The following is a 19,922-nucleotide window of genomic DNA, read 5'->3' as shown; positions in this document are numbered from 1 at the left end:
ACTGCACAATGCAGAATTTTGCAGAAACTAACGTGTGTGCAAAATTTCCTTTCTCCCATAGAAATGGGCTGCCGTGCTGCTAGTTGCCACTAAGGGGTCACTGGACTCAGCAGAGCCCAGCTTGCACATAGAAGACACTGCTGGGGGGAGGGAAAGGAAGCTAGAGGGGTCCTGGCATGCCCTGAGGGAAGGAGAAGGCAGTGTGCAGGAAACTCCTTACAAGTCTGGGACTGAGCATCAGGCTGTTTCTCCCTCTGCATCCATGGGCTGGGGAGGGGTGTGTGTGCGTGTGCGCGCGCGCATGGGGGTATCTGGGCTGGGGGGGGCATGGTTGGGCTCTGGGGAGGAGGGGGTTTGGGTGTATTGGCTAGGGGTGGCCCTGCAGATGGGTTCTGGGGGGGAGGGGTTGTGGCTGTCTGCCCCACCCCTTCACCCCTACTGGTGGCTAGGCTCTAGCGGGGGATGGGGGCAGAGAAACAGGAACCAAATTGTCATAGTGGTTTCTTTAACTCTCTACTCCTGGGAGAATTTTTGTGTGTCTGTATTGTCACAGACATATTTGCTGACAGGTATTTTGAAATAAATTGCTGAAATAATTGAAACTGGCATGATTATGTGGTGTTATTTTAACAAATAAAATGTGCAGCGTTTTGTAGAATTTTTAATTTTTTGGCACATAATTTTTAATTTTTTTGGCACAGAATGCCCCCCGGAGTAGCTCTTGCACTTTCTTGGTCTCTTCTCTTTTGTTCACTGCATCCTCTTCATTAGCTCAGTGTAAAATCTGACTACTTTTCAGAAAGCTTTGGTGTTAGTTTCTGTATTATTAAGGGGAAGGACAGCTTTTATTTAGATTAAAAAAAAACCAAACCCAACAAACCCTACCAAAACAAAATGGTATGTTCTACACTCAGTTCTGTCCTGGGGGAGAGGGCGAGTGAGAAAATGACCACATGTGACAGATGTTAGTCACATTGCTTAATACACTACTGGAAGGCTCTCTGATGCTATGGTAATGTATGGTATGAAAACCTATATAGAACAGAATGTAGTTATGGGCTTCTTGGATCAGAGTCTTAGTCTCCTCTATATACTGAAATAGTGACTGAACTGATGACACTCAGTGAATGATAGTATTTTTGGTTTATTTAAATGAGAGGTTTGTGTTCAAAAACATGAAATATGTCTACTACCATGTCCAAATTACAATGAGCTGTGGTCAAATAAATGAAATGGACATTTGAGGCCCAGTTCATTATTGCTCCAGGTCTGAATGGGAAAGGAGAGTGGGAGGGAATGGTGGCTTTATGCTCCTTTATTCTGGAGCTGGTCCCCGTGAAGGTAAAGTAGTTTTAGGACTTGACATAACTTGTACCTCACTGTGTATGGCCTCAAAGGCTCTTCTGGCTTTGTATAAAGAGAGAGAATGTTTCCCTTAGTGTATGGTGCTTGGCCTTTGAGGAATGCTCTCCTGAAAAATTATCATAGTGGCTTAGGCCACAGGTTCATCAAATTTGTTATCTTGCTTTTGGTAGTTGCCAGTATCTTGTGAGTGAGTGAGTGAGAGAGAGAGAGTGTGTGTGTGTGTGTGTCATTCCATCATTGCTCCTCTCATGTCCAGAATCATGAGGTTAAATTTCATATAGAATTTTTAACTTTGTTACAGTAATAAATTTACTATATAATTTTGTGAATCCAGCTATGGTATTTCTGATCTGTTGCAGCACTAAGATATGCAGGTTAACCTGAACACTTGAAAGAAAAAATGCTTGCCATTTACTGCCCCTTCAGTTTAATCAAGTGTCCCTTTGAAATCAAATACAGGAAAAGGAATTAGAATCAGTGGTATAACTAAAGGGAATGGTGTAGAAAATTGCTGCTTTGGCTGCATATGAGGCATTCCAAACTATTTGTGTTTTGCATGGAAATGCTTTTTGGTGATTTCAAATAGGAAGCACTGTATGAATGGTAATTACTGCAGTTGGATCAGTTCTGCAGTACTTAATTGGGCAAAAAACTGCTGGAATTCTGCCTAAGTAAAAAATTCACTGTGAGGTGTGCTGCTGTTAAACTAGAGATGCTTTCACTCTTGCCAGAGCATCCTCCTGAGTGACGACTCCAGTGACACGGATTCACCAAGTGATGAGGATGGAGAGGAGGAGGAGGAGTTTTCTCTTAGCCGGGAAGAGCTTCATAATATGCTGCGATTGCACAAATATAAGAAACTGCATCAAAGTAAATACAGCAAGGACAAAGAGGTAAATGTGACACACTTCTCACGAATTTTTGACTTTTTGATTTTTTTCCCTGTTTTTTAAAAATGGTACAATATTTTAATTGATCTTAAACTTGCTTACAGAACTGAGTGTAGTCTCTGGCAGACTAGGAAAACATCCTATTGTGCAGCACCCCAGGATAACCTAAAACTTGGTCCAAACAAGTGTAATTTAGTTACAGACCAATGGGCAAGCTGCTGACCTTACATTCTAGAATCCCCTATTCTGAGAATCCCCCAACATTACACAAACACCAATGCACTGGTGGTATCTCTCCTTACCCCAAACCCACGTCCCTCCTCACCAGAGCTAACTACTATCCTGAGACTAGAATTTACTCAGAAAGTGTGAGAAGTGAGGTGTTATGGGATACATTTTGGTATAGCTAGCTGCTGCAGTTAAGGTTGAAATGGTATTTTTAAACTGCAGGCAGCAATTCATAGCCCACACACAGCCTCTCTGCAGTGAGAGAATAGTCATGAGCGCTCTACTTTTTTCAGCAGAGGTTTCTGTGGCCCCCCCCCTCCCCCTTGCTTTCTCTCTGGTTTTGTTGACTTTTCATTTTTCTCAGTCTTTTTTCCTTTCTTCACTTTCCTTCTCACATTCCAGACACTTCTTCTCACACACTTACAAATCCCTATAACTTTCCCTCACTAACTGTCCTTCTTTCTCTCCCCCTTTTGGGAGAAGAGGGGATCCTGCTGCTGTCACTGCACTCTTAGATGTCTCCAACTGTTATGGACCCTTCTGACTCCAACATTCCTTCCCTTCTTACATTTTAGGAATGTTGCCCAAACTGTTTTGCTTTCTATTTGAATTGCAGTAGAAAGTGGGGGGGAGGGGGGAGGAAGAACACTCCCTGTATTCCACATTACATACTGACAAACCATAGTGCTGGGCCAGAGTCTGAAATGAAAATTGGCGCCCTCACTTCAATTTCCTCGTCAGTTCCACCACATAGGTGGAGAAATAGATGATTTTCCCACGCTTCTCATTGCCTATGTCCAGTTTTCTGTCCCTGTTCATCCAGTACAGTCTTGTCAGTGAGTGGCCTCCTCCTGGCGCCCCCTTGTGGCCTCAGGGGAGCCTGGCAAGTAGCCCCTCAGCTCAGTTTCCTCCACTTCAAGGAGCTTCTTAAATATACTCCACACAGACTTTCATAAGTCTAATGACAGCAGCTGATCTTAGAGTCTGATTTTATTTGCACGAAGTTCTTCTACAGCAGCCTTTAGCTGGGAACAGCCCCTCCTCCCTGAGCATCCGTCCTTCAGCTTCATGCTGCCCTTTATAGGGAAATCAGATGATCCCTGCTTAGTAACTAGGGTTGGTTGGCCTCAAGCCTCTCGCCTTTAAGGGGCAAGCCATCTTTTTACAAATCATATATTAAATTTTGGGAAGAGGCCCCAATTTAACTCTACATGCATTCATATTCTTGAAAGTGCAGTATAGAACACCATTGTTAGGCCTTTTTTAAAAAAAATGGAGGCTGATTACACTAGTTGTTGTTTTCAGACTGTAGTTCGAGGTACCATTCAGCTGAAACACCCACAATATTCAGTAGTTTGTCCCCAAGGCGGAGGAGAGAACATGCACACAAAAGAGTTTTGTTACAAATTTATTTTTGTGCAGGAAGTCTCGCTACTTCTCCAAAAGCTTCCTGGTTAACTGGATCAGAAGATGAAACTGACAGCATGTTCAGAAGTAAAAAGTCAACTAAACTAGAGAGCAGGACAGAGATTTCCCTGTTATCTGAAATATGTATACATTACTTAGTTATTATGGTGACTGGTACTTCAGAAGTGCTGATTTTTGACTACTGAAAATGTTTTGTCAACTATATATATTTTTTTGTTTGATGACCTGTATCTTAGGTAGTTGTACTTGGAATAATTGCTTTAAATAGTCTTTTCCTTTTCCATGGACACTCTACTTGTGTTGTTGTCTGTAGAGTCATTGAAATGATGTAATTTCTGGATTAGACTATTAAAAACCATATGCTGTACCCTCTTCATGCTTAAAGGGATGCTATCCACTTCAATTAAAAAAAATTAATGAAAAATAATTTCAGGTACTACATCTGCCTTATGGTTCCTCAGGCAGCATTTATGGTACAGCAGTTGTGTTTCCCTATTTTTTTGAAAATGTTTTTCTCAAATTGCTGTGTGAAATGCCCACACAAACAACTAAGGACATTGATTGACTAGGTAGGAATGACTTCACACAAATTGCTATCTAATGCACAAAGTATACAAACTGGAAAAATAGAACTTTTGTTTTTTCCCCCACCTCTCATCTGTCAATTATAGTAATTGTATGATGTTAACAAGTAAACACCTGTCTTCAAGCAGGCTGGAGTCTGTCTCACAGGAGGGAGGAATTGTCCCCCACCTATTCTGGCAGAGGATTCTGTGTATGTGGTCCCTTCATGCCACCTCAGCATACGACTCTGTGTTAGGCTCCCGCTATTGCTACCCCAATAAATCTAAGATGGAGTGGCACTGTTTAAATCTCCACCACACACACTTAGTCCTCTACTGGGTTGGTGTCCAGAGGAGTGGGGAGCACCCATTTGTAGAAATACCTGCTCTGGCTGCCACCCAAACATATGAGTGCAGCCTTCCCATTCCCTCCTTTTTTTTTCTCTCGAGAGATTGAGGATGGGTTGGCCTCAGGTCCTTCCTTCATCCAAGGGAGAAGCAGTATTGTCTGGTTACTCAGACTGAGTACTAGGAGCAATTGCAATGACTCTCACTAATTCTGGCCAGCTGGGAGCTGCAAAGACAGGGCCTCCACTTTCCCTGGCTGCTGAGAGATGCTGTGGTGGCTGTGATTCCCTTACTACCCAGAGTGCACCAAAGGAAGCAGGAGCATCCTGCCCCTTCATTGGTGGCTGGAGGGGGGAGGGGGTACACCTCACAGGCCCTCTTTTCTCCATCACACTCAGGACAGTCAGGAAGACCCCCTCTTCCCTTGATGGTAGTGGTGACCCATACCCCTTTCAAGATGTGGCAGTAGTTGTCCCCATCCCCCCTAACGAGCAGGTTCCTAGTCTGCTCTGGTGATGGGCATGGTGCTGTACATGGCTTTCTCCCTCTGTGGGAGCCTGTGTACAGACTTGACATTGAACACTGCATTGACTACACTGGCCATATTTTCACTCTTTACTTTGCAACCATGGAGGTTAGAAACATTACTTTTTAAAAAAAAATGAAAACCGAGATTCTGACTTCATCATGTGACTGCAGGAGGTGGGGCCCTATACATGTTCTTATAGTGCCTATGCTTTAATTTAGTGCAGCTTTTTGAGCACCCTATTAGCAACTTGGTGGGAGCCTGATGGCTATGCCTGCATTGCATAAAATAGAGCGGATTTCAGCTATAAAATGGGAATGTGGCCTATAATAACGATGTAGGTCCTAACATGCAGTGTTCTAATTTGAGCCAAGCAGATGGCTATTTGAATTTAGTTGGAGCATTGTAAGCTGAGATCTGTAGGCTGTACAGACAGTTCTTTCATATTACTGTATTAGTGAGGAGGCTGCAATTCACGTTGTAGGGCTTTGGGAACCAGATCTGGCCCAGTGGCTTTACTTTGGGCACCCTGTCTTAATCCAGTTCAGTTTTAAATATGGAGGAGTACACATTTTTCAAACTTTTGTTTATGGACAATATTTGAATTTGTTCACCCATCTATATCTGTTAGCAGTTATGTTGCTTAACTGTTTGTCTGCTTCAGTTGCAGCAATACCAGTACTACAGTGCAGGGCTACTCTCCACACATGATCCCTACTATGAGCAACAGCGCCATCTCCTAGGGCCCAAGAAAAAGAAGTTCAAAGATGAAAAAAAATTAAAAGGTGAGGTAACCACCATGTGTTACTAACTAGAGTTTGTATGACTAGACTTGTCATATTGTATTTCCACTTACTAATAAACATTAATCTTCAATACCACTGATGTTAGGTAGATCGGCAATATCACATTTTATAGAAAGAACCTAAGACACAGGCTGTGGCTTATCTGCTCCCTCCAGAGAGAGTTGATATAGTTCCTGCCTCCTAGTCTTGGTCTCTGACAACTAGACTATGCCTGTCTCTGTCACTTTAGAGCTAATACCCTACAACCTATTTTATTACTCAATAACGTTTTGGAATCAACAGATATCATTATATACTGTGGTTCTGGTACTCAGTTTTCTGGCAAATATAGCAACTGCTTGAAAAGCACAAGAAGATGCCACATACCTAGATACTTATCAGTATGATCCTTCTAAACAAGGAATTATGGGGACTGAGACCACAGTCTGGAAAGTGGAGGGATGTGTTAGGAAACTGCTGTCTGAGGTGAATTAAAATAGATCTACTTCTGACAACTCTCAGTTAGAGTTTCTCAGATGCATGTTTTTCAGGAAATGCAGTTTCCTTTCTTGACTGAGCTGTCAGCAGCTAGAAATCTGGGAGGAAACTGGAAGAGAAGGTTGTGAACTATCAATGCAAAGTGGATTCTGCCTTGTGCAAGTACTGAAAGTCTGATCTATGTTGAAGGGAGGTTATTTTGGCCTGACTTCCTTCCTTCCTTCCCTACCCTCCTGCACATCTCTCCAGCTACATGTTTTTCTCTCAGAAACTTAGTGTACTTGGCTTTGCAGAATCTCTGCAGCTTACTTGTTAATTATCCAATCCTAGTATCTTTTAGTTTCCTCTGAACACATGGTATCTACTAAATATAACTAGACATCTTTTTCAAATGACCAGCAGCTTGGTTTGAGACTTATACTGAATGCTGGTCTTGTTCTTTTCAAATGTCTGTGACTAGAGTTTCACTCAAGGGCAGAAAAACATACCGGCTTCCAAGTATTTTAACTGTACAGGCATGTTTCCCTGGGGAGAGGTGTATCTAGCTCTCATCATCTAGTAATATGATAATTTTCCTGTCTAATGGCTAAGTAATGAAGAGGTAGCTAGTGTTATGAATTGGTGGGCCCAGAATGGGATGAACATAAAACTACTCCTGAACCAGTCCTGTTTTTGCTGGTCCCATTTGTTGTTAGAGATAAAGTGGCTAGGAAAACAGGGCAAGGGAGGACATACGAGTTGATGTGGACGATCACAAATGACAGGAAAAGAAACTGATCTTGTGCCCATTGTTCCCATGCAGCCAAGTTGAAAAAGGTGAAAAAAAAGAGGAGAAGGGATGAAGAACTCTCCTCAGAAGAGTCACCAAGACGCCACCATCACCAGACCAAAGTTTTTGCAAAGTTTTCTCATGATGCACCACCACCAGGGTCCAAGAAGAAGCACTTGACCATCGAACAATTGAATGCCCGCCGACGGAAAGTGTGGCTTAGCATTGTCAAAAAGGAGCTACCAAAGGTGAGGTTGGCCAGTGGCATTGAATGGCGGATGTCAAAGCAGAGAAGGGTTGAGGTATCAGGAAGTCAGAATGCACAGGAAAACAGAATGCAGTCTGAGATCTTTCTATGGATCACCAGATATCACAATAATATTCCATACTCCATCTGTTGCTGTGTTGATGAGTGAGGTGCTCTCCCAACTTCTCTGATTTGTTTTAAATTAAGTTTTCATTAGATTTTAAGTCGGTATACAATTACTGCAAAGAGGAAGGGGTGCATTCCACAGAAACAAGGAAAAGGCTGGCTGTGGAAAAAGAGGAAAATGGACACAACGGCAGAAGTGTAGGAGAGAAGAGGGAGGGATCGATGGGTTGTTCAGAAAATGAAGAATGTGTGAAGCAAGGCTTCTTTCCGAACTGGCTTAGCTGCTGCTCAACAGTTAAAGAAAAATGAGTTGTCATACAAAGAGCACTCAGTCACACTACCTTTACAATGAAGAAATAACATTTAAAGTGGTATTCTATAGAACACTGGTTGAAGGGTCTTTTACAAGCCTTGTACAACTTGTATTTAAGTGTGCTTGCTTAACAAAACTAACTGGCCAGGGCCAAAAGGAGACCTTTATAGTTAAAAAAAAAAAAAATGTCAGGGAGTCTGGTTTTGTACTTATACTTTTTTAGTATTTTGTAATAACACACTAAATTGATCTAACCTTTGTAGCAACTGCAACTCAGGTGAGATTGGGGAGATAGAGGGACAATTTTAGCCATAATGTGCAGAGGGAACTGTGTCTGCTTCTTCAAGTATGTGTCTAAGTGGATCTCACTATGTGCAAGATTGGAGTCTTTTGAATAGCAGTGTCCGTTGGGGTCGTTCATGAATCATGTGCTTCCTTGTGTTCCATATGAAGGATGGGATGGCTATGACCTTCCCTCAGTTCCTTCTCGCTGCCGATAGCAGCAAGACAGAAAATCTGTTGAGCATCCAACCTGCTAGTTCTTTGCTCCAAGTAAGTCTTCAAAAAAACTCTTCAGATCCAACTGACTTTCGATTGCTCTGCACAATATTGACTCATCTTACTGAGTACTGATGGTGAGACGCGCTCTGTATAAGCCCTTCCCCCCTCTACAGGGCCCCTCAACATGGCAAGTTTGAAACCTGGGGACTTCAAGCCTGTCCTTCCTGCGATAGACTAATTCTGTTCCAAGACGAGTACAAGGGGTGCCTCTTGTTTGGGAGAATCCCATATATCGAGCATATGCTTGGTGTACCTGTTGTTTTCTGTAAGAATTCACAAATCATGGGATGTGTGGTTGAAATTCCATCACTTGGATCCTTCAGATCGTGAAGAGATGGGCATCAGAGTCTTGGTATCAGACAAGCCAGCTTCCTCCAGTACCCCATCTAAGACACATGTGATACCATTGCTGAGAAGGATGCACTGAGAGAAGACCTGGAACTGCCATAGGCACTGAAGGAGACTCCACTGGCACTACAGACACCTCTGGTACTGAAGTTCAGCACTGAAACAGCTCCAAACACAAAGGCAGAGACCCTAGCTTGGAAGTCAGTGACTTTGCACAAAGACAGACCACTAAAACCTCAGGAGAGAGAACCACCAAGCACTATTTGGTATTAAGGCACCACTCCAGTTTTGGCAGTGCACCTTTCAGTGTCAAAACCTACAGCTGAACCAGGATTGTCTGAAGTACATTGGAAGAACTAGGACCGTCCGAGGCATCTACCAATACCGGTGCAGAGCCTGCTATCTTGGCGCTGTATATCTTGATGTCACCCCTAAAGGATACTTACTCCACCTCTTCATCACTGGGGCATATGTTCTCATCTCAGCTGAGCAGAGGACCTTCTCTGAGATCCTCATGACATTATTGAACGACTTCCGGGCTCTCCCTACTGGGCTTAGCTGCCATCTTGTCAGGAGTGACATTGGATTGCTCAATACCAGATAAGACAGCCATACCCATACAGTATTCCACTGTGGCCCTGTTGGGCTTACTGAGGACCACTTTCATATGCCTCTTAAAGCAGATTTCCAACTAATTTGAGGAAAAGGAAAAGATTGCTCTACCCTGTAGTATCCCTGGCCAGACCACTGGTGACACATGGGAAGAACTAGGAAGAACCAGATCTGGGGGCAGAGGAACACCAGTGTCCTGTCTCACCACCTAAAGACCTCTCAATTTCATCATGCAATGAAGCAGTGTCTTTGGCATGGATACTGGCACCCAGATGACTTCAGTTCATTCCAGAACTGCTTAGGAGAATCAGAGACTCTGGAAATATTGGCACCTGTCATACCGGAGAAATCTCCTAAATTGTTTGATATTTTGACACCTTCCGGTCCAGCCAGGATCACATTCCCCATAAATGAAGGACTGCATGACCCTTAAGGCCCTGTGGCAAACATCGGCCATGATAACAGCTACTGTAAAGTGAAAGTGAAGCAGTACCAGGTCCCTCAAAAAGGGTTTGTGTAATTTACGCCCATCCTACCCCTGGCTGCTTAATAGTCTTGATGATAAAGGAAAAATCAAAATTGAACAAGAGTACCCCCAAAGGCAAGGACTGAAAAAGGCTTACTCTATTTGAGAGGAAATCTTACTCCTCTGCCTCCCTGAAACTGCAAGTGGCAAATTGCCAGGCCCTCCTGGCTGAATGAGTCTTTTTGATGTGGAATAGAGTAATATTCTTCCTGTCTAAGATCCTGTCTGACAACAGGAAAGAGCTCAAACGAATAATCAAGGAGGGCCAGTTGGTGGCCAAGACCATTCTCCAGATTGTAATGGACGCCCTGACACCATGGCCGATCTATGGCCACAGTGGTGACAATGCACAGAGCATCGTGTCTTCAGGGGGCAGGGATCCCTAAGGAAGTTCAACCCATGACTGAGGACCTGCCTTTTGAAGGCATGGAATTATTTAACGAGTGAATGGTCAGTGCTCTATGCTCATTAAGACTTTAAAGCCATCTTGCTCTCCCTAGGGATTTAGACCCTAGCATCAGACTGCAAACTGTACTGCCCTCAACCCCAGTTGAGGCAAAATGTCTTACCATTCCAGACAGCCTGAGTATCTTGCCAGAAAAAACCTAGTCCTTCATGGATCGTCAGCCTTCCTTTTCCTTGGTAAGGCACCCCTCTCATAACATACACCAACAAATTTGACAACTTTTGAGAGCCCATCAGATCCAGTCCCGAGATCATAACATTCAGAAGCCATCTGACTTCATTCCAACATCTAACTTCATTCATGCTGTAACATCAGACAGATACTAGAGATCATCACCCATGACTACCCCATCCAGTTCCATTCTTTGTTCCTTTCTCATTCCTCTGTAGGGACCCTTGTTACAAGTGGAAGTGTTTTTGTTACTTCATCTAGGAGCCATAGAGGAGGTGCCCACCAGTTTTCTGGGGAAGAGGCTTCTTTTTCTGGTATTTTCTTATTCTGAAGAAGAAAGGGGGCCAGGGGGACTGTCTTCAGTCTATCCTAGACCTAGAAGACTCAGGTACATATGCCATCTTGGGCTCAGGATGGTACCTTTTTGCCTTCATCATTGCATCTTTTCAAGCTCAGGACTGGTTCGTGGCTCTCAGCTTGCATACGTCTGTATGGCTGTCCATCTGGCCCACAGGAAGTACCTAATATTCACAGTAGAGTCCACCCATTACCAGTATAGGATGCAGCCCTTTGGACTCTCCAGCACTGAGAATTTTCACAAAATGCCTGGCAGGAGTGGCAGCATGTTTAAGGAGAAAGGGTATCCATGTCTTCTCAACTTGGATGGATGGCTGATCAGAGGCAAGTCACAGCAGAAGACTGCAACAGCCTAGAGTATGACTTTTCCCTGTTTTCCCAGCTAGGTTACCTTGTGAACTGCAAGAAATCTTTTCTTACACCATCACAGATGATAGAATTCATAGGAGCTTTGATCAACTCTCGGTCGGCAAGAGCTTATCTCCCAGAAGACAGGTTTTGGTCTCTCCAGTCAATGACAAACAACCTAAAATCAAATCCAACAGTGTCCATGCATGCATATCTTGAGCTGCTAGGCCACGTATTGGCATGTGATGTTACTAGACATAACCGTCTGTCCTTGCAAATGTGGAAGAGTTCAGTGTACTTGCTATCCAATATCATATAAACGAGAGTTTTTGTCCTGCCTCAAGTTGAGCAAGAATGCACTTGGTGTCTGGACTCAAACAATGTATCAAAAGGGGTACCATTCTCTGCCCTCTCCCCAACAATGACACTTTTATCATACATGCCTCAGGGACAGGTTGGAGTGCCCAACTGAATCATCTGCAGAGGCAAAGGACCTGGTCCCAGGATGCCTGAAACTATACATGAAATAGTAAGCAAGGAGTCTATTGTAAAAAGAGGGTTAGTGTGACAGCTGAATTGCACTGTTTTTTAAGTTTGTTTTACATAATTCCTTTAACTGTTGCAATACGTGTGTATGCTCCCAGTTACCAGGATGAAAGCCATTCTAATACTTCAGAGGAAGGCAGAAATCCCCATAATGCTTATGATTATATAATTGAAGACTGTATTGTAATGCAGTTATATAGTGCTTTGTTTGTGTATGTATGGGTGTTTAAAAATGAATAATTACCTATAAAACATTATCAAACCATAATCCCATAATTAATGGGTATATGAAATTTTGTCTTGTTTTAGGCATACAAGCAAAAAGCTTCAGCACGCAATCTTTTCCTAACCAACAGCAAAAAGGTAAGGGTGGTCAAGCTTCATGTTTGCATATTATATCTTGTGCAAAATTTTTTTGCATGTTGCTGTTGTTTCTTCTTAATTCATTGCCGTATCTTTAAGCCATTGCTAATATAGCAACCGTGGTAGCATATAATTTGATGTTTTCATTACAGATCCTCTCACTCTCTCTCCAGTTTTTAAGTTACCTATTTATAAGTAGGAATATGACTATTTGCTATTGGTGACGTCAGTCCAGCTCTTTGGGCTTGATCATTGAAATAAATTGAAAGCCTCCCATTGACTTTGATGGGCTTTTGATCAGGACCCTGGTGAGCAGATGTTCACATCACCAACAATTAGAGGTAGTCTCTCCAGAGTGGGGAAGGGGGAAGAACTCCCACTGACTTTATAAAGTGTGACTAGATCGAGGGAGGGTTTTCTGTGTACATTTATAAAATATGCAGGAGAAGTGGTATCTCGTATGAATTTTAGGAGCTTTACAACAGACAGGTTCTTTCCAGCATGCTTACTTAAGTACAGGGGACAGGGTGTTCTGGTGGTATGTGGACAAGTAGTTAGAGATTACAATATTTACAGCAGTTGTTGTCTACTGTTGTCTACCTTTTGCAAGCCTGCAGAGCTGCAAAGCTCTGGAGAGTGAAGCTGTGCTGTTTTCTTCAAAACACACAGCTATACCCACACACCAATTAATAGAAATTAAGGCTTCAGGACTAAGCTCTCAAAAGTCAGGAAATGCCACAGGTAAGGTTGCACATGCATCTTTAACTCTGCCCCTTGTACATATATATATAGATATGCATTATGATATCTTTAATACATACATGATCACATACTATTTCTAAATTATACAGTATATTATCATACAATTATTCCTACAACCTTAGATAAAGGTGTAGCACATATTTTATTTTTTCATTCTATTATGCTAACTTCCTTGTCATCATGGTCCAGTAAATCTCTGCTGGCTTAGACACTGTGTTAAGGTTTTTTTCCCTAATGTATATATTTTAATAACATGTAGGAGATATTTTCTTTTCAACCAGCACCAAAGTCTTCGTTAGGTTCAAGTCAAGGGATAAGGCAGTCAACTATAAAGCCAATTTAGCTACACACGTAGCTACACAGAGTAATCGTGTAAAATATCTGCTATGTAGTATACTAAGTCTGTAGTGTGTTCTGTAAATAATGCTTACTATGTATTTTTCAAATAAAGACTTTCATGGAGTGTCTGTGTAGAATCACAAAATGGCACACGTAGCTTCTTAATACTGTATATCTAAGGTTACAGAAAAAGTATATATTGTTATACTGCATTATTTGAAAATTATGTGAACAAACAGGTAATTAAATGCTGTATTTTAGTGCATATTTTATATATATATAAAATACTGCATATATATAAAATACTGCATTATTTGAGAATTATGTGAACAAACAGGTAATTAAATGCTGTATTTTAGTGCATATTTTATATATATATATAATATGCACTAAAATACAGCATTTAATTACCTGTTTGTTCACATAATTTTCAAATAATGCAGTATAACAATATATACTTTTTCTGTAACCTTAGATATACAGTATTAAGAAGCTACATGTGTGCCATTTTGTGATACTACACAGACACTCCATGAAAGACTTTATATGAAAAATACATAGTAAGCATTATTTACAGAACACACTACAGACTTAGTATACTACATAGCAGATATTTTACACAATTACTCTGTGTAGGCCCACCTACGTGTGTAGCTAAATTGGCTTTATAGTTGACTGCCTTATCCCTTGACTTGAACCTAAGGAAGACTTTGGTGCTGGTTGAAAAGAAAATATCTCCTACATGTTATTAAAATATATACATTAGGGAAAAAAACCTTAACACAGTGTCTAAGCCAGCAGAGATTTACTGGACCATGATGACAAGGAAGTTAGCATAATAGAATGAAAAAATAAAATATGCTACACCTTTATCTAAGGTTGTAGGAATAATTGTATGATAATATACTGTATAATTTAGAAATAGTATGTGATCATGTATGTATTAAAGATATCATAATGCATATCTAAAACAGATGTAGGCATGGACAGCAGTGGAGTTAAAAAGCCAATGGCCACTTTACACTTACACACTATTGCTACCATTGGTGCAGCCTCACACTTGGTAACAGTGAGAGACATTATGGGGTAAAGTCTGGTGTGGGCAAGGTCGATGTAACTTGCCCACAGTTATGCAAGAAGTGTGTGGCAGAGCTATTGTTCAAAATCAGATCTCCTGAGTCCCATTCCAGTGCCTTAAGCAGAAGACACCATCCCCTTTGAGTGCTTTTAACCATGCAACTGTGACGTTTTTAATGTTGGGTTTTGTAAGGAATGTTATGTTTGATAATATGTCTGTGGAGCCGTATGGAAGCGCTTTTCTTCTCTTGTACACCTCTTTCCTCCCCCCCCCGCCCCCCCCAAAAAAAAAGCTTTATAAATAAGCACAGCATCAAAGGTTTTGGGAGGGTCAGCCTTGGTTGTAGGAATTTGCAAGCTTGCAACACCTAAATGTTGCCCTTTGGTGATGGTGATTTTAAATCTTTTTTTCCTCTGTCCCTGAACCCTCCCTCTTTACCCCAGCTGGCCCATCAGTGCATGAGGGAGGTGCGTCGAGCTGCTATCCAGGCCCAGAAGAACTGCAAGGAGACTCTACCACGGGCACGTCGCCTCACCAAGGAAATGCTTCTCTACTGGAAGAAGTATGAGAAGGTGGAAAAAGAGCACCGCAAACGAGCCGAGAAAGAGGCCTTGGAGCAGCGCAAGCTGGATGAGGAGATGAGAGAGGTAGGGCCAAAATCTAGACTGCTGAAAATTAATCTGAAAAGAGCTAGAGCATGGAGCTGAAGAGACATGAACAAGCACAATAATCAGGGTCTTTAAACCTGGACAATCAAACTCACCAACTGTTCTTCCTTTCAATGATCTTCCAGAGATTTTCTTCCACTCTATCTTAAAAGGATTTACCAGAATCATCTGACAAATTAGCTATAGCCAGAACCTTCAGATTGCAAGAATTACAGTTACAGACCATAATGTTGGTTAAAGAGGATGTGACTAGTGTGTGTCTGACTTGCACATATTGCTCAGTGCTCTCTATTTCTAGAGGATGATCTTTTAGTGATTGTAACTCTTAAGTTCTTCCTCAAGTTCAGAAATCAAGCTATTTTTCAATTCACTGGTGTGTTAGGTTTATTTTATCTTAAGTTATGTATAGAGCATAATAAAACATATGGAATTTATCTTCAGAACACATAAGAACAATCGAGGACCCAATTGATAATTGTCCTGTGGTCCCTTTGTCTTTGTGACGCCAGTGCAAAGGGTTCACAAAGCAATCAGATGGCCTTCTCAGGGAGTACCCCAGGAGCACTTGGAGGATGAATTCAGGCAAAATTAGCTATTTTACAGGAGTTTTGTGAGGAATTATGTTCTCCTCATCCTTACTTGCAGGTGAAGGAACCTGGGACATAGAAATAAATCAGTCTGCCCTAAATTACAAAGGAAGTCAGTGACAGAGCTAGAATTAGAACTCGAGTTCCTGATTCCCAGTCGTGTGTTCAGATCAAATCATGCCTTTATTTATAGTGTATTCCGCATCCATCCCATCTCCCAAGCATTTTGTGAAGCCTTTCTGCTCTTTTGTATTAATACGCTAGCTTTAAAATAGCAGTTGTATAAATTCAATTTTTTAGATCTAGCTATACAATAGAATCTTGTTGAACACAGAGCATTCTGCCTCATTCCTAACTTCTCACCCTGGTGCTGTTTTACTTGAAGGTGCATTTTGTTAGCTCCATCATTATTCTTTCATGTAAGTGAATGGCAAGACAATCACCACAGAGTTAATTAGTGTGACTTAAACATGTATGGAAACTTTTAGTTGGATATGCAGTTTTTCAGCCACCTGGACACTCCTACCTAATTTTTACATTGCAAAGAAAATTGCTAAGCTGCTTTCCCCCAGGTCTTGGTGTTCCTGGTCATGGCTTACTGTGCTATGAGAAACTCTGAGCTCATAACCACTGTACATTTCAATGTAGGTATTTATGTGATGAGTGTTAGTGTGCAACCAGTATTCCAGCACTCTGATACCATGGTGATGAGTGCAGTATAAAAATTTAGATTGTTTATATGTAACAGGGTTAAAAAAGGTTGTAACGTATAACTTGCTTGCATGTCTTTGTCTTTTTCTCTTCTTTAAACATTAAACCTCGTCATTTTCCCCCACCCCCCCTTTTATTTTGTAAATTTGTCTTGTCTCAGGCTAAGAGACAGCAGCGAAAACTTAATTTCCTGATCACCCAGACTGAGTTATATGCCCATTTCATGAGTCGCAAACGAGATATTGGACATGATGGAATACAGGAAGAAATCCTGCGCAAGCTGGAAGACAGCTCTACCCAAAGGCAGATTGATATTGGTGGAGGGGTAGTGGTCAACATTACCCAAGAGGATTATGGTAAGGCTAGAAACAAAATTACAGCAGGCCATAGGAACCATTGGAGATGATGGTTACTGTATGCAGAGAATGATACAGACCAAGGGGCTTCTGTGCTTGGAATATTATGTGAAGAATCACTTCTGTAAATCATTGGAATTTATCCATGTCTTAATTTGAGGTGGTACTATAATGTGGTTAACAGATGTATTTTAATGTGGTGATATTCTTTTCAGATAGCAACTACTACAAGGCCCAGGCTCTGAAGAACGCAGAAGATGCTTACCAGATTCACCAGGCCCGGGTGTGTATTGCTTGGATGCTTGAAGTGGAAGGGGAAGTGGAGTAAATTGAAGAGGCACTAGAACTAGAATAGTGATCTTCTTTCAAGTCACCTATTTTAGTGAGGGATTCTAAGCTTCTTTTAATTTGATTGTTGCCCTGTTCATTAGTGAACATCTGGGAAACTGGAGGGCAGAGGACTGGATGAAAATAAATTGTATAATCAAGCTACAGGGACAGCCATGTTATCCATTGCTTTGAAGGGGACCATATGTATTAGCATGTGAAGGATGAGAGACCATTTCCCAATGAATTTCTTGTATTAGGTTGCATCCTGTATCTTACCCAAATTTTCCCTTTGTTTAGACCAGGTCATTTGATGAAGATGCAAAGGAGAGTCGGGCAGCTGCTCTACGGGCTGCTAACAAGTCTGGCACTGGCTTCGGAGAGAGCTACAGCCTAGCAAACCCATCTATCCGGGCTGGAGAGGACATTCCACAGCCTACCATTTTCAATGGTAAACTGAAGGGATACCAGTTGAAAGGCATGAATTGGCTGGCCAACCTGTATGAGCAGGTATGCTAGTGCTTTTTGCAGCCATTTACACTTCTGGGGACAAATTCAATCTGGTATAATTCCATGGTAGCCAGTGCAGTTATACTAGGAATACATTTGGCCCCTGGTCTCTATTCCTGATCAAAAGATCTTTTATGAGGTGTAGAAACTCTTCAGGCCTCGTCTCTTGTGTATGTGTGTACACTGCCTATCTTTCTACAGAAGTGAAAAGAATATTGTGTAGCTCCACCAAACAAATATCCCTGACTTCTTTAAGAACTAATAAGATAAAATTGCATGTGGTATTGGCCTCTAGATTTTTCATTTGCATATTTATGTACCCTCACCAAAACTAGACTGAGCAATGGGGAGTTTATGCACATTGTCATTCTTTATTTAATACCTAGGTCAGTCTGTAAACTGGAGACAGCCTTGCATTTGAATACAAACATGCTTTTAAATTAGATTGCAAATTGCAAGCATGCTGAGGAAAAAAATCAGGTCAGGAAATGGCTGAAGAGGTGGAAGCAGGGAGAAATTATGAATTCATAGAATCACTGGGGGAAGATGATGTAGGAGGTTTCATATTGATTATAAACAGGGCTGCCTGACTTCACTTTGGTGGCATGTGTTCTGATAGCCCTACATGTGTTATGGAAAAGTGAGGTAGGGGTATTCACATGTGGGTTTTTTGCAGGGCATCAATGGAATTCTTGCAGATGAAATGGGTCTGGGTAAAACAGTCCAGAGTATCGCTCTGCTAGCACATCTGGCTGAGGTAAGTGGATTCTTTGTCACCCATCTACCTGATGGAAGACATACTTAACGTGATTGAACTGGGTTCTAGATGCTTAATTGAATGCCTTAAGATGGATGCCTGATGCAGCATTTTCTTTCAGTGTGCATATCCTTCTAAAGATGCAACTTTAAAAAGAGAATATGCATACTGAATTGCACACACTTGGCATCCAGAGAGCAACTCCCTTTGATTGAAGCTGAATTCTTTTATAAGAAGAAAGGATAAATACCACAGGAGAGATGATGCAGTTTTATCTGTCCATTGATTTTAAGACATGAACACATCAGTAGGAGGGCAACTTGAGTTCTGCTTTTTGAGTCAGTAAGCAAGAATTCCTACTTCCCACTGTTCTTTGCAGTAAGAAGCATAGTAAATCTGTCTTCTGTGCTTCTCTTTTTACATGAGAGGTGCACCCAAAGTAGCCTGCACCTTTACGTATGTGCATAGAATTGCACTGTGTGCTAGATTGTCACCTTGCAATCTGAACTATATAGGAAAAAGAATGAGGAGTACTTGTGGCACCTTAGAGACTAACACATTTATTTGGGCATAAGCTTTTGTGGGCTAAAACCCACTTCACTGGATGCATGCAGTGGAAAATACAGTAGGAAGATATATATACACACAGAGAACATGAAAAAATGGGTGTTGCCATACCAATTCTAACGAAACTAATCAATGTGCTGTTCAGAGGTGTGTTGGAAATATTCCTTGAGTTGGAGATGTCGAAAGTAGGATTCCAGGTCACCGCAGAACTGTGTCATGTTTGCAGGGATGGAGAGGCAGAAGGAGAGGCCCCGAGATAGGACAGACTCTTCTGCAGTGCTAAGAGTATAGCTGGATAGAGTAACAATATTGTTGGGTAAGTTAAGGGAACAACTATTGTGGCCCTTTGTGGCATATAGTAGTTTAGACGGTGTTCTTAAAACTACAATACCCACCTGGGGAAATGAGGAAACATATTGACAGAGCCAGAAGAATACCCAGAAGTCACCTACTCCAGGACAGGCCCAACAAAGACAGTAACAGAACGCCACTAGCCGTCACCTTCAGCCCCCAACTAAAACCTCTCCTGCGCATCGTCAAGGATCTACAACCTATCCTGAAGGACGATCCATCACTCTCACAGATCTTGGGAGACAGGCCAGTCTTCGCTTACAGACAGCCCCCTCAACCTGAAGCAAATACTCACCAGCAACCACACACTACACAACAAAAACACTAACCCAGGAACCTATCCTTGCACCAAAACCCGTTGCCAACTCTGTCCACATATCTATTCAAGGGACGCCATCATAGGACCTAATCACATCAGCCACACCATCAGAGGCTCGTTCACCTGCACATCTATCAAAGTGATATATGCCATCATGTGCCAGCAATGCCCCTCTGCCATGTACATTGGTCAAACCAGACAGTCTC

General features: G+C 41.8%; 1 protein-coding gene across 2 annotated transcripts in view; it reads left to right on the top strand.

Annotated features, from left to right (window-relative positions):
• INO80 (INO80 complex ATPase subunit) overlaps positions 1-19,922 on the top strand; it is a 123,474-nt gene that overhangs the window by 22,140 nt on the left and 81,412 nt on the right. For both annotated transcript variants that reach the window (XM_039537807.1, XM_039537806.1), the window contains 9 exons: positions 2,097-2,258; positions 6,013-6,133; positions 7,434-7,648; positions 12,331-12,384; positions 15,007-15,210; positions 16,690-16,885; positions 17,101-17,168; positions 17,513-17,722; positions 18,399-18,479. In XM_039537807.1, coding sequence (XP_039393741.1) covers positions 2,097-2,258; positions 6,013-6,133; positions 7,434-7,648; positions 12,331-12,384; positions 15,007-15,210; positions 16,690-16,885; positions 17,101-17,168; positions 17,513-17,722; positions 18,399-18,479 — 1,311 coding nt within the window. The remainder of the gene's footprint in view (positions 1-2,096; positions 2,259-6,012; positions 6,134-7,433; positions 7,649-12,330; positions 12,385-15,006; positions 15,211-16,689; positions 16,886-17,100; positions 17,169-17,512; positions 17,723-18,398; positions 18,480-19,922) is intronic.

Source organism: Mauremys reevesii, linkage group 4 (genome assembly GCF_016161935.1).
Source record: "Mauremys reevesii isolate NIE-2019 linkage group 4, ASM1616193v1, whole genome shotgun sequence".
In the NCBI taxonomy this organism is placed as follows: Eukaryota; Metazoa; Chordata; order Testudines; family Geoemydidae; genus Mauremys; species Mauremys reevesii.
Note: the sequence above shows the minus strand (reverse complement) of the source record. Positions and strands in the feature narration are given on the sequence as shown.